Source organism: Pecten maximus, chromosome 13 (genome assembly GCF_902652985.1).
Source record: "Pecten maximus chromosome 13, xPecMax1.1, whole genome shotgun sequence".
Lineage (NCBI taxonomy): Eukaryota > Metazoa > Mollusca > Bivalvia > Pectinida > Pectinidae > Pecten > Pecten maximus.
The window spans coordinates 25,349,373-25,363,407 of record NC_047027.1 but is presented as its reverse complement, the minus strand read 5'-3'; the positions used below and the strand labels follow the sequence as shown (position 1 = coordinate 25,363,407).

General features: G+C 37.0%; 3 protein-coding genes and 1 long non-coding RNA gene across 4 annotated transcripts in view; all 4 read left to right on the top strand.

Moving 5' to 3' along the window:
* Positions 1–14,035, top strand: part of LOC117340576 — a 145,425-nt gene that overhangs the window by 111,163 nt on the left and 20,227 nt on the right. The window lies entirely within an intron of this gene.
* On the top strand, positions 2,090–3,005 carry LOC117341548. The gene is made up of 3 exons (XR_004535661.1): positions 2,090–2,206; positions 2,355–2,376; positions 2,948–3,005. It is a non-coding gene; the product is annotated as an uncharacterized LOC117341548 (long non-coding RNA).
* LOC117341542 lies at positions 3,401–5,793 on the top strand. Its single transcript, XM_033903414.1, has 4 exons — positions 3,401–3,457; positions 4,453–4,489; positions 4,618–4,685; positions 4,935–5,793. The coding sequence occupies exons 1-4, from the start codon at positions 3,407–3,409 to the stop codon at positions 5,085–5,087; spliced, it is 309 nt and encodes a 102-aa protein (XP_033759305.1). The 5' UTR covers positions 3,401–3,406; the 3' UTR covers positions 5,088–5,793.
* Positions 6,507–12,295, top strand: LOC117341541. Its single transcript, XM_033903413.1, has 2 exons — positions 6,507–6,638; positions 11,710–12,295. Exons 1-2 carry the CDS (start codon positions 6,518–6,520, stop codon positions 12,090–12,092), a joined length of 504 nt encoding a protein of 167 aa, XP_033759304.1. The 5' UTR covers positions 6,507–6,517; the 3' UTR covers positions 12,093–12,295.

Genomic DNA, 14,035 nt, shown 5'->3' with positions numbered 1-14,035 from the left:
ACCTGGCTGTACCTTTGTCTGGACACGACCGGACAACACCAACTTTACTGTCTCACCTGTGTTGTCACTAGGACAACTGGACAGATCAGAACACGGGACGTACAGGTGTACTGCTAGGAATGTTGTCGGAGAGTCGACTATAATAACCAGTGTTACTGTACAGTGTAAGTAACTATAATAACCAGTATTACCATACAGTGTAATTGAGTCAGATACAAAGACGTTAATCACAACAGCAGATACCATAATTACTGTTTGGCGGAATAATTCTGATGACGTAGATCGTGTCTATTTCGTATCACGCTGTGTGTGCATACTTTACGATATAATACGCCTTTGTCATATGTATTACATCATGAACATACATCGATAGAAAATAATTATGGTCTAATGATGTTTTTTCGTAGGTTTGTGTTGTTTTTTCAGAACGTTAGTTCAGGAATCAAAAACTGAAATAATCTTTGTTTTATGCACGTCCTGTTTATGTTATATTGATATCTATTACATTTTAGCCAGTGAAGTATAGGAATTCTGGATGATTGCATAGTTCTATGGAAAAAACATAATCCGATTTCCCAAACGTAATGGAAAGTCATGCAACTATCGAGTGAAATCGATAGCAATAGCTGAATATCATAATGACTTCTATCTGAACAATAGTTCTATAATATAATACTTGGAAGGTTCATATCGTGAATTTTTAAATCCACCTAATTTATGTATCGTCTTTTAGAATATTGACAAGATACGAACAGCAAATCTTAAAATTACTAACCGGTATCATACGGTGTGTGTGTTGTTTTTTTTTATAGTTATTTCAGAGTATTTACCCGCCTTCTATTGACATTAAGCAGTTTAAGACTGTAAAATGTATTATTTTGTTTAACTTTCGTACAATGTTTTAGCGAAATATAGCCTAGGCAGTATCTCCAAACATTGATTTTTTTATGTCGTTTCCTAGTTTGGAAAAAAGTATGGGAAGCAAAAGTCTGCATGAAAGAGATATGTTAAAGAAGAGGGCCCGCAGAATATGTTACAAGTTCTTCAAAATCTATTTTTTTAATAGAAAATGTGTTGATGTCTCAGAACGCAGTATGTTCTTGTTAGTATACTATAGTTTAGATACGGGATTCACAAGTATATTTTTTCATGATTTGAAGTTATTAAGTTAGATAATTCGACATCATCTGAATAGAATAATGTATGGCGTAAACAATATTGTACAGATACCGTTCATTTTATGTTCATGTAGCATAACGCAAATGACATGGATAATATGGTAACATGAATAACACCTCTTCATTCTTTTCGATATTACAGTGAACCCAGGAATCCCAAACAGTCTGTTAATTGGCTGTACTGATGCCAGTTCTGCTGAGGTATCGTGGAGTGACGGAGGGGACTCTCAGTATTACCATGTTATGTTCAGCACAGACAGGTTTCTAAACTCACAAGAAGTTTATCCAGTGATGATTACAAAACACACTGACGGAAGTGACGTGTATAGTCAAATCATAGACAATCTGGATGGAGGCCATGCGTATTTCTTTAAGGTTGTAGCGTACAATAAGTATGGAAACACAACATCGGCAGATGCTGTCGGCTGTACTGTTTATTCACGTAAGTATATAGCAAATACCATTGCATATTTTCCATTTCAAAGTACCTTATTATTAAACTGTTACAACAATGGCAATGACTAATTCGTTAAGGATAGCATGTAAACACTAAAAAGCAAAATATGACTATATGAGATATTGTACACGGTCACAGCTTTCTTGGTATGTATATTGAATCACCTTGAAGATATCTTTGTCGTCAACTGATGAACATATACATTACATGCATACCATTTTCAATTATATTTTCGATAACAGTTAGTACTTCATTTCTTAGCGTCTACGTGTTTTTAACGGGGACTTATCAATTGACGACAGCATGATACAGTTTACTGTTCGCACGAAACATGACAAATTCCTGCGCGTATCGTCCTCACAGCTTCTGCACCCGTATGTTATTACCTGAGTTGTTCTTGAGACAACATGAAAAAAGAGTGAATCCATGTTGATAGAAATAAAATATAATCTTTTGTTTGATACAGCATGTTCCAGTGGAGCTGACAGTATGCATGTCGCAGGAGTTGTTCTGGCAGTCACTGGCGTTCTCACGCTTTTGTTCTCGGTTGATATCCTGCTATATTTCACACGTAAGTTCTCATACTGTGCACTACATTGTCGTTTTAACGACAGGTAACTAATCTACACATTAATGTTATTGAATAGTTACTAAACAGTCGTTAAAATAGTGAAATATGAAGATGTATGAACTAGTTAACAGATTATCTCATTTTGCAGGAAATGGAAGACTATGTCATAGGTAAGCAGATGCCAGTAACATATATATTTAGGCGAGTATTATATATTAAGAGTGTCAATTTTGATGTTTGTTTTTCTCCGTTTTATTACATAACTATAAAGAAATAATACCCTTCATGAACAATGTTTGATCAAGTATTTAGAGCATCCTTATTCATCGTAACCTTTAAAAGTTCAGAAAACTGAAATGGATAACCACTCAATGGCCGTATCACTTCTTTTCGATGCATCCGATGCATAAATTGTAATATCGTTTTCCCAGGAACTCTTCAATCATCTGTACAATAATTTTGTTTTCGCATTTTAGAAATCAGCATGTTAAGTCGGGACCTCATCTGCCAATTGCGTTTCCACGACTTTTTTTTATTTATGCGCACGTCTGTTTAATGTGATTCATTAAGATCAAAACAATAAACGCTATTATAGAGTATGCATCATTTCACATTAAAAAAGCGATATTAATCATGTTGCCCTAAATGGGTATTCTTGTAAAACCTCATGCTTCCAAAAACAGCCAGGCGATTGACTGGAAAGATCAGTTATACAATCTTTTGTCTACTTTATTGTTGCAGAAAAAGTCAGCTTCCAAAACAGAAGGAATGCCAGGATATGCAACTTTCGGATCGAGGTAATTTCTTATTATCAATACGCTACTTATGATGTTTATATTATCATCATATATTTACATTTAACATGATGTTTCTATCAATTATTTGTAACAGTTAATGCTTCTTTGAGTCTTAATGGTTTAGTGTATATTGTACAACTAAGCACAACCAAACGGTTTCTTCTGTTCGCATCTTACTAAACGAAAATGTATTTTCGAGTTAAGTGTTTATTACCATTTTTTCTTACAGGTGGCAGACCTCAAAGCGGAAATAAACGGTAAACCGACAACCGTAGACCATATCAGCTTTAAATATAATTATTTGTGTATCTTTCGAATAAGTGTATCACGATAACAACAGTATTTTACACATTTGTTTTTATTTAAATATAATACAGATCTTCATATTAACAACTTGATACTAATGAGGTTGCCAAGCCGTCCGTGTATTCTGAAATCGGAGGACATCATCATGGTAAGGCATAGTGTCATATAGATTAAGAAGCACACGCATTCGGTGTTTAATGCATATTATATATATATATGTATGGGTATATTTATGGTAATTCCAACCGTGTGGCACATTTTCGAGGTAATTCGCCCCTTCATCAAGACACAATGAAAACAAACACATTCACAAGATATATGAACAGTACTAGAAATACAATAAGATACAGCAAGAGTAATCTATATGGCAGTTGAAAAAAAATGAAACCTGAAGCTTTCTTGGGCCGAAGGCAGATGTTAGAATGACATGTACAGAATCAATGTTCTATGATTGAACGCTAAGTCAAAAAAGAAATGTTTCCCGTGCTTGAAAACGCTGAATCTTAACAGACATTTCGTCCCAACATAATATAAAGTAGCAACCTCCAATAAATCTGACAATAGGAAGAGGACACAATTTAAGTCTCGGAACTCAGAGATGTAATGTCAGGAATATTGCCGATGACATCGGACAACTGAGCTTGAGTCTTCATATATTATGAATATAAGAACTATGAAAACAGCGTAGCAATCTAAGGAAATTCTGACTGCCGGAGGCAACCAAATTTTAGTTTAGCTGCTCTTTTAAGACTCAAATTCGGTAGCGTCCGTTTTCAGATTTGTTCAGAGGTTGCTTCACTGTAATCATAGTTCTAAAATTTATAATATCTAATCCTCAAGATTGTTTTCGGAGGTTGCTACGCCGTTATCATAGTTCTCATATTGTATAGCTGCTACTAGGGGTTTCGTATATTTTGTCTGGTTAACAATCCCATTATTTGAATTTTTACCTCATTGTAGTGTTTTTAGGAACTTCTATGGCCATTTTTACGTTATCAACATATAATCGGGTAGCATATACGAAGAGGATTTGTACTATTTTGTGTGTATTTTTATATATTTATACATTTTGCATTTAAATGTACTAACCGCTTCATTATTATTCATTAAACAAATTAACGGATTTTTTATTTGTACTTTCAGTTAACCCAATTGGTCCTGACAATGAAGGAGATGCTGGGTAGGTAGATTATCAATGCTTTTGATTCGCTGTGATTTGTACGATATCTTATATCATTCTTTTTTAACATTGATGTTGCGGATAAACCATGTAACCATACATTAACAACTATTTCCTTCTAATAACAGAAAGTACGAGTCGTTGGAGGGACGTTCGAATCCAAACGTTTATGAAGAACTTCATACTACAACGTCTGGTACGTGAATTGATTTCTTTTAGGAAGATTACGAGAAGGATAAGAAACCTTTCTTTACAAATTATCATCGATAATGCAGGATCGTACTGCTAATATACAATTTCTATTGATATGCTATACATATGTATACTATATATATATATATATGATGATACGTATTTGGTGATATATAAGTAGGTTATGTTTTCTTACTATCTTAAGCACATCTATCTTTCCATGCTCGTATATATTCAGTTCTTTCTTTGTCAGGTAACAGAGGGACATACATCAATACTACCATCGCTGGTAGAGATTAGTGTTTATACAACATTATGGAACTCAGTGAGACGATGTTTCATCAAAGTCTGGTTGGAAACAGGAGATCAAGGGAGACATCGTCCAGTTGTTATATTTGTGAAATGAAACCTTGACTGTTTTACTTTCATTGTCGTTTTCAAATGCATAAACACATACATATAAATATATGTACCTAGCATCAAGTCATATAGAGCAAATATATAAATCACCAATCAGTATCATAAACGTGACACGAGATACCCTATCACGTTCTCCTCGCACAATGAAATGTTAACACATAACTCATCAACTAAATTGATTATAAATTCATCGTTCATCTCTCTTAATGATTAAAGCACCATCGGTATATGATCGATTTTATTAATATATTCGGCAATTTCCCTTATAAAAAGCTAGCTAGTTAACCACTGTCAGCTCTATTTTAGCATGTTTTTTTTTTTTTAAATATCTAGTTGATTTAGAATGTATTTTTCTGCATAGTAGAAATTCAGCTAAAGTGTTTGAGCCGATCTGAAAGCAAAATAATGCCATTGCTGTTTCGAACATTTGTGTGCAAGTGAATTGATGTTTCCTGTTAGCATTCTTCACATACTTATTGGCCTTCTTAATTGTTTTGTGTGATACAAAATGAAATTAGTTAGCGATGCCTGAGTTATGTATCTCGGGTAAAAATACAACCGACGCAGCATTCATTAAACTACATGGACATATTATAAACCCGTACCCTTTTGTGTAATGAAGCCTTTTGTGTAATGAAGCGTTTTGTGTGACGAAGCCTTTTGTGTGACGAAGCCTTGTGTTTGATACTGGGTCCCCAAACTGATATGGCATGTGATATTATGTATTCTACCATGTGACATTCTATATATATATATATATATATGCATGTATTTCTTGAAATACAAATGTAAATAAATGGCCGTCGTTCAAGCTGTTATCTCCTTGTATTACTCCAGCGGTATAACGTTTTTTTTTGTTTTTTTGTTTTGTATAAATCACCTCGGCAATCTGTTTATTTGTTTTGTGAATGTACTAGTTCAAATATTCACTCCTGGCAGTTTCTCTTTGATTAAACGGCTGTACGGTGTTGTGGTATACTTTTTACTCGAAACTTTTTTTCTTTTCTTATGCTGAAACCTTTTAGAACTTTTCTTTTCTGTTATTTCCTTTTTCTGTTCTATATCTGTTCTGTTCTCTTCGTTTTTTTCTGCTGTCATGATAACCTTTCGTAGGGAAATTATTTTGTCTAGAAAGTTTCGATAATGAATAGAGGAAATGGAAATTTTAAGAGTGATTCATTTGATTTGTATGTCAAATTTGAATCTTAATTCTTAACAGATAACATATGTTGTGATATTTGAATCACATCTCTACTCATCGCACCAAAAATCCACTGTAATAGTTCCGGCTACTGGTATTTACGGGATATTATGTGATGTGGTTTTTTTGATTGACAGCAGACCTACATTACGACACAGGGTATTCTATTTATAGTTGTATTTAGTAGTATACCGACCAGGAAGTTTGCCTACGACATGAACGTAAACAGATATACGTCCAAAATGTACCTACAGAATCAACACGTATCTGTATCCAAAAGTGACATAAGAATCTACTGGTTCATCTTACTACTATTGGCAGTCTCATCATCGTCAGGTACGTATATAATGTACCCTTACTCTCATCACCGTCAGGTACGTATAGAATGTACACTTACTCTCATTACCGTCAGGTAAGTATAGAATGTACACTTACTCTCATCACCGTCAGGTACGCATAGAATGTACACTTACTCTCATCACCGTCAGGTACGCATAGAATGTACCCTTACTCTCATCACCGTCAGGTACGTATAGAATGTACACTTACTCTCATCACCGTCAGGTACGTATAGAATGTACCCTTACTCTCATCACCGTCAGGTACGTATAGAATGTACACTTACTCTCATCATCGTCAGGTACGTATAGAATGTACACTTACTCTCATCACCGTCAGGTAAGTATACAATGTACCCTTACTCTCATCACCGTCAGGTACGTATAGAATGTACACTTACTCTCATCACCGTCAGGTACGTATAGAATGTACACTTACTCTCATCACCGTCAGGTAAGTATAGAATGTACACTTACTCTCATCACCGTCAGGTACGTATAGAATGTACACTTACTCTCATCACCGTCAGGTACGTATAGAATGTACACTTACTCTCATCACCGTCAGGTACGTATAGAATGTACACTTACTCTCATCACCGTCAGGTAAGTATAGAATGTACACTTACTCTCATCATCGTCAGGTACGTATAGAATGTACACTTACTCTCATCATCGTCAGGTACGTATAGAATGTACACTTACTCTCATCATCGTCAGGTACGCATAGAATGTACACTTACTCTCATCACCGTCAGGTACGCATAGAATGTACACTTACTCTCATCATCGTCAGGTACGCATAGAATGTACACTTACTCTCATCATCGTCAGGTACGTATAGAATGTACACTTACTCTCATCACCGTCAGGTACGTATAGAATGTACACTTACTCTCATCACCGTCAGGTACGTATAGAATGTACACTTACTCGTATCAACCCTGTCATTATATCAAAAAATGTAGTTTTTATTTTATAAATTTAGTGAGTCTATTTAAATCGTGCCGAGTGACGTCATTAGACTGATACCCTTAATACAGTTTAGATATACAGATGTTGACGTGAACCTCAAATGTATCATAATATTGTTCATTTGTTGTTTCAATATGCAAAAGATAATGCAATGTAATTGTTTCAATTGGCTGTTTACCTAGCGCCTATAATATATATATACAGTACCAAAGCTACCTGTGTGTCTCTTTGTCTGTCTGTCTGTCTGTCCGACCGTCCGATCGGCCGTTTGCCCGTCATTCGTCCGTTCTTCTCTTTCTGTTTTTTTTCAAAGATAACACCTTGTAATAGTTACAAACCCTAACAGAATGAAACCGCTGCATGGTGTAGTTGTATATATTACTAAATTCATATAAATGGGTGCTATATATTTTTGTATAAATTAAACAACTCATTTATGTCAGGTTATGATATGTTTTGTGTTGCTGAGGATAATAACATTTTACGTCACGTGAAACCCTCACAAATCTCAATATGTTATCGCCATTACATATTGTGGGCCCGTAAATGAGTTCAAAGGTGTCGCTTTCTGACTACGATTACAGAACAGCAAACACTATCATCCCATTTCTCAGATAACACACATACGGCAGCGTATTAGGGCCAATATAAAAAAATGGCTTGATAACCGAACTCGTAGCATAGAGTGTGTGCGAGTCACTTAGTGGGCTATTCGAATACTATTCCAAAAGCCTTACAGCCCATATGTTAGCATGAATACAAGAGCTAAAAACAAAATACATAATTTGGAGAGAGATATTTAAACCTCTATTATGGTATAAGATAACAAAACATGTACATCTATTTTGTTGGATTGTTGATGTAAATATATTTCACTGATTTGATGAACCCAGAAATTATCAAAATATAGCATTTTCCTGACCTTAACTTTAAATGTTAATCGTGATATATTAAAATCAATATGTATATGAAACATTTCGAAGTAAACCGGAATATTAGTTTGAATTCAGGCAAACATCGCTGGTCGCGTATGTAACGACTGACGTTAAGAATGCCACCATACATAGGATATTAGTAATGTTACCATTACGCTATCGATAAGCTGAGAAACGGACCGGTTTGTGCTGTCGTAGTCGGGTCCCTTGGGAAGGCACTTTATCCCTAACGGATCCTGTATGGCATACGACTGGACGTCCGTGTTTTTTTTTAATGAGGTAGTCATCAACTACTACAAGGAGAGTCCGCCTCAAAATGACACTGACTGTTCATGGAACGATAAACTCAGCAAGCAAGCAAACAAACATATTGATTAACTGACCGCCACCAACAGTATAGTTGTAAATTCATGGAATCAATGTATTAACTGTATCTAAGACTTCTCAATCAAACACTGAAGCCTCAACATTAGATGAAGTTTTATTTAGGTAAGACAAAGTTATGTTTCTCGTTTTGACACGAATGTTTACACATATTCGCCATTTCAGAAATGTGTTTTATGTTTTACTGTCCATATGAATTGTACTAAAATTAAATATTTTATAAAACAGATTAGGCTAATAGTATGATAATAAATGTTTCATGACTTTAGCACTCCAAAGTTTATAATTGTATAACGGATATCACACCATAAGCCATTTATAACAAAGAGCGACAAACAGTTAATTTATTAGTAAAGAATAATAGGAAAATTTGAAAAAGATGGGTATGCTGAAACTCGAGTAACTATGGAGATAAATTGTTTATGAAATATATAGTTATGTATTAAGTGCGTCTACGAGCGGACAATTATGAACCTGTTGTTCATACGCATGTCTCTCTGATTTTATCGAATTCCAACCATAACCAAATAAAACAGCAACTGGGCAAGAAATAGCAGAGCAATGTTTAACAATCATGTTTAAATATTCGGATCTCTCTGATTTCATCAATTACATTCGCATTGCAATATATATATATTTGTTTTGCATTTTACCTCTATACTTGGTGACATTAGAAATAGCAGGTAACCAATCACTGCGTACAAAGTATGCTGGCGAGCCAACCATACTACACCGACTGTTTATATAGACCGTAAGACGAGACCCACCGCCACAGGACCGTAAGGCGAGAACCTAGAATCGTAAGGGAAAAGCCACGCCATAGGACCATAAGGCGATAGCTACTCCCTAGAACCGAAAGTCGAGAGCCATCGCCCTAGGACCGTAAGATGAGGGTCACCACCCTTGAGCCGTAGGACGAGAGCCACCGCCCTAGAACATTAAAGCGAGAGCCACCGCCCAAAGATCGTAAGAGGACAGCCACCACCCAAGAACCGTAAGGTGATAGCCACCACCATATGACCGTAAGACGAGAGCCACCGCCCTATAATCGTTAGGTAAGAGCCACCGCCCAGGAACCGTTAGGTGGGTGCCACCGCCACAAGACCGTAACGGGAGAGCCACCGCCCTATAATCGTAAAGCGAGAACCACCAACCTAAAACTGTAGGACGAGAGCCACCGCCATAGAACCGTAAGGCCAGCGCCACCGCCACATGACAATAAAACGAGAGCCAACACCCTAAAGCCGCAAGACCGAAGCCACCACCCTTGAACCGTAAGACGAGAGCCACCGCCATATAATCGTAAGGTGAGGGGCACCGCCCTAGAACCGTAAGGTGGGAGCCACCACCCTTGGACCATTAGAAGAGAGCTACCGCCCTAGGACCGTAGGACGAGAGCCACCGCCCAATAATCGTAAAGTGAGAGCCACCGCCATATTTCCGTTAAGCGAGAGCTACCACCCTAGAACCGTAGGACGAGAGCCACCGCCTTAGGACCGTACGGCAAGAGCCACCGCCCTATAATCGTAAAGCGAGAGCCACCACCCTAGAACCGTAAGGCGAGAAACCACCGTCCTAGAACCGTAAGGCGAGAACCACCACCCTCTAATCGTAAGGCGGGAGCCACCACCCTAGAACCGTAGGACGAGAGCCAACGCCCTAGAACCGTATGGCCAGAGCCACCGCCACATCACCGTGAAACGAGAGCCACCGCCCTAGAGTCGTTGGGCGAGAACTACCGCCCTGTAACCGTAAGGCGAGAGCCAACACCCTAGAATCGTAAGGCAAAAGCAACGCCATAGTACCATAAGGCGAGAGCCACTCCCTAGGACAATAAGGCGATTGCCACCACCCTAGAACCTTAAGACGAGAGTCACAATCCTAGAGCCGTAGGACGAGAGCTACCACCCTACAACAATTAGGCGAGAGCCACTGCCCAAAGACCAGTCCAGGATTTATATAAAATAGTGAAAAAATCGGGATTATGAACATGGTTTCCGTTTGTTTATGTATAGGCCTACTATTCTCTTTTTGTTTTTGTTAGCACTGATGTCAAAGGCCTATCTTACTCTGAAATCGAGCCAATGTTAAATTAAATCATCGTCGGCTTAATTAGCGACACTGATATGGCCGGTTATATTAGATGGGAATATGTTTCGAACGAAATATCCTTGGAATCATTTTCACCTTCTATCATGATGACTTTCATTTAGAATGTAAGAGCTGATTTTCTACCGAAATAACGTATATCAAGACGATAAAAACATATGTGTTTTTGAGGAATCGGGTCTATCCAGTTATACCCATTCAATGCCGCATCACTACAAAATGATAACCGTATATCATTGCGCAGAAAAACGGTTTTAAAGCTAAATCTATGCCAAAACCATTGTATGTCATTGCTACTGATAACGACACGGGGGACTATATCATTTCTTTTGAAAATTTCGTTTGCTCCGCTATTTGAACTTGATGACGTCAGTGACAGGGTAAGCGGTAGATTTAAATACGTCTAATGCTACAGTAAATAAATAATAAAAAATAATCTTTTTGAATGTATACATACGCACTGAACTGTTGTTATTATACGGTCGATATAATTTGGGTGACAGATTGATGATTTATGTTACCCTGCGACATTCTATAAATCTGTCACCAGACTTGTATTCATGTCGACTGTATATTACCATTTGGTAACAGCTCAATGCTTAACCATTTCGTTAAATGAAAAAGCGGTACATTCACATTAAACGTGTCATCCAATTTCATATTCAGATACTGTAACCCTGACCGGGTCGTCTGAGTACGCCGTCCCTGGGACTGAGTTTACACTGACGTGTGATGTACCAGAGGAGGCCAATAGTGTCCAGTTTTACCGCCGTCGTGACGTCACTACTCCAGTAGGTGGTATACAAATAGGTGGTGACCAATGTTACAACGTTAAAGTCAGCCCCGCCGTCCCCTGTACACCGGATGTCTGTTCCTGTGTAACGTCTGGAGTAAGGCTTGGTACAGCGTTCCGGTGGATCATACAGCCACAGCAGACGGGAGACCATGGATCTGTGTGGTACTGTAGACGTACCAACTTTTACCTACCTAATGGTAACAAACAAGTGGACAGTGATGACTATACACTCAACATGGCAGGTATACATTAAATGTTCATATACAATATGTTGTCTGTTATGCAAGTATGTAGTTGTATAGTCTATCGTGGTAGGGGATCATTAATAAAGCAATGATATGCAATGTGATACAATACAAATGGCGATTCATACATGTTAATTGATATATAGTAACCTGCGTGTATGATGCGAAGTTCACATATAAATGTACCTTCATCGAAGGATACAAATGTTCGAAAAATCTAAAAATTAAAAAAAAAAAATTAAAAAAAAAATCATAATACGAGTAAAAAGAAAAGGCAAACTTATGTGCTGCGCATCAGCGTAACTTGTGAGTACAAAGATCAGTTACTAAATAATATCCGCGGAAAAAACAGGCTGTGTACGGTTTGTGTCATTAGGTAGCACATCACATTAAGACAGCCTGGCCATGGGCAATTTTATTGTTAAGCAAATAACTCCTGTATTATGATATGCCTACAGCGAAAAATGGAAGCCCACAGGAAAGGTAAAATAGCGGAAAAACTTAATTTACAGCATATGTCCAAACAAGATTAATTCTGTCTTTGGGATAGCGATGTTTGATTTTAAATAGGTTTCAGAAAAAAAAATTGTGTAGAGAATTGCGCCATTTTGGTCAAATATCATAATATTTTGCAGTTTTTGGGAATTTTTTAAGCTGTTACCATGGTATTCACAGCTCTAAAACTCACAGAAAACTTTAATAGAGCTCTGAAGGATAAGTAAACTGATGTTGCAAATGTTGTACAGTTTTCAAATATATATACTTTATTAGAGGTTATATGTAGAGTTAACTGGCAATGTTTACATATCTAAAACATGTGCCATATTTATCAGAATTTGGCATTTTTACCGTACACTGCTACATGCACATGTTTTTGCATACAAACACATAATTTCAGTAAAAAATATATTTAACTGTATACATGATATAGGTCGCAGTCATATTTTTTACTTTTGTTTAACTGTAAGATGTTAATAAATGAATATACAGCACAATATAGAAGCAGTTATTACTGACAGTGACAGAAACATAGTCTTTCACAATTTCAGTTTTATAAAAAAATAATCGATTTTGACCACAAATAAAGTTTCATTTGTTTTCATGCTCGTTTAAAGAAAATATTCAAAATGTATCACAGAATAATGCTGTTAAGTTCACGTTAGTCTGGTAGACATTGTGTCAGGGCCAGTTTCAACTGTCTGAGGGGCCGCGGTGGCCGAGTGGTTAAGGTGTACCGACACTTTAACACTAGCCCTCCACCACTGGGTTGCGAGTTCGAAACCTACATGGGGCAGTTGCCAGGTACTGACCGTTGGCCGGTGGTTTTTCTCCGGGTACTCCGCCTTTCCTCCACCTCCAAAACCTGGCACGTCCTTAAATGACCCTGGCTGTTAATAGGACGTTAAACAAAAATGGAAAATATGTCTTCAATTTTTGTAAAAGCTTTCGTTTTAATATTGAAATATCTTCATTAAATGATATAATGTTGTTGCAATTAAGGACATTAATAGCATTCTGGTACAATAAACATGGGACAACAGTATGGTTGATTTGTCCTTACTTAGATAATTCGTTTAATTTCACCATTTTTTCCCATATTAGGTAAGCCACTCCCGTATCAGATTCCGGATGAAATCCAAACGATTGATCTAGCTACAACAGAAAACCTTACGATTTTAGCAATGTTTACCTCTAATCCATCACCATCTTTTGTGTGGACTTTTCAACTACCTGAATCGACAACTTTCACCAAACTTAAGAATGGGGAAAGTAACGTATTGATACAAAACACGTTTGAGACAAAAAATTTAACCGCTGTGTCAATAGTGACACGTACCAGCATACAACAGAACTGGTTTGGGCTGTACAACGTCACTGCAACCAACACACATGGAAGCGCCTCGCTAAGTTTCACAGTTCATGAGAAAAGTAAGTTTATAATATTACAAAT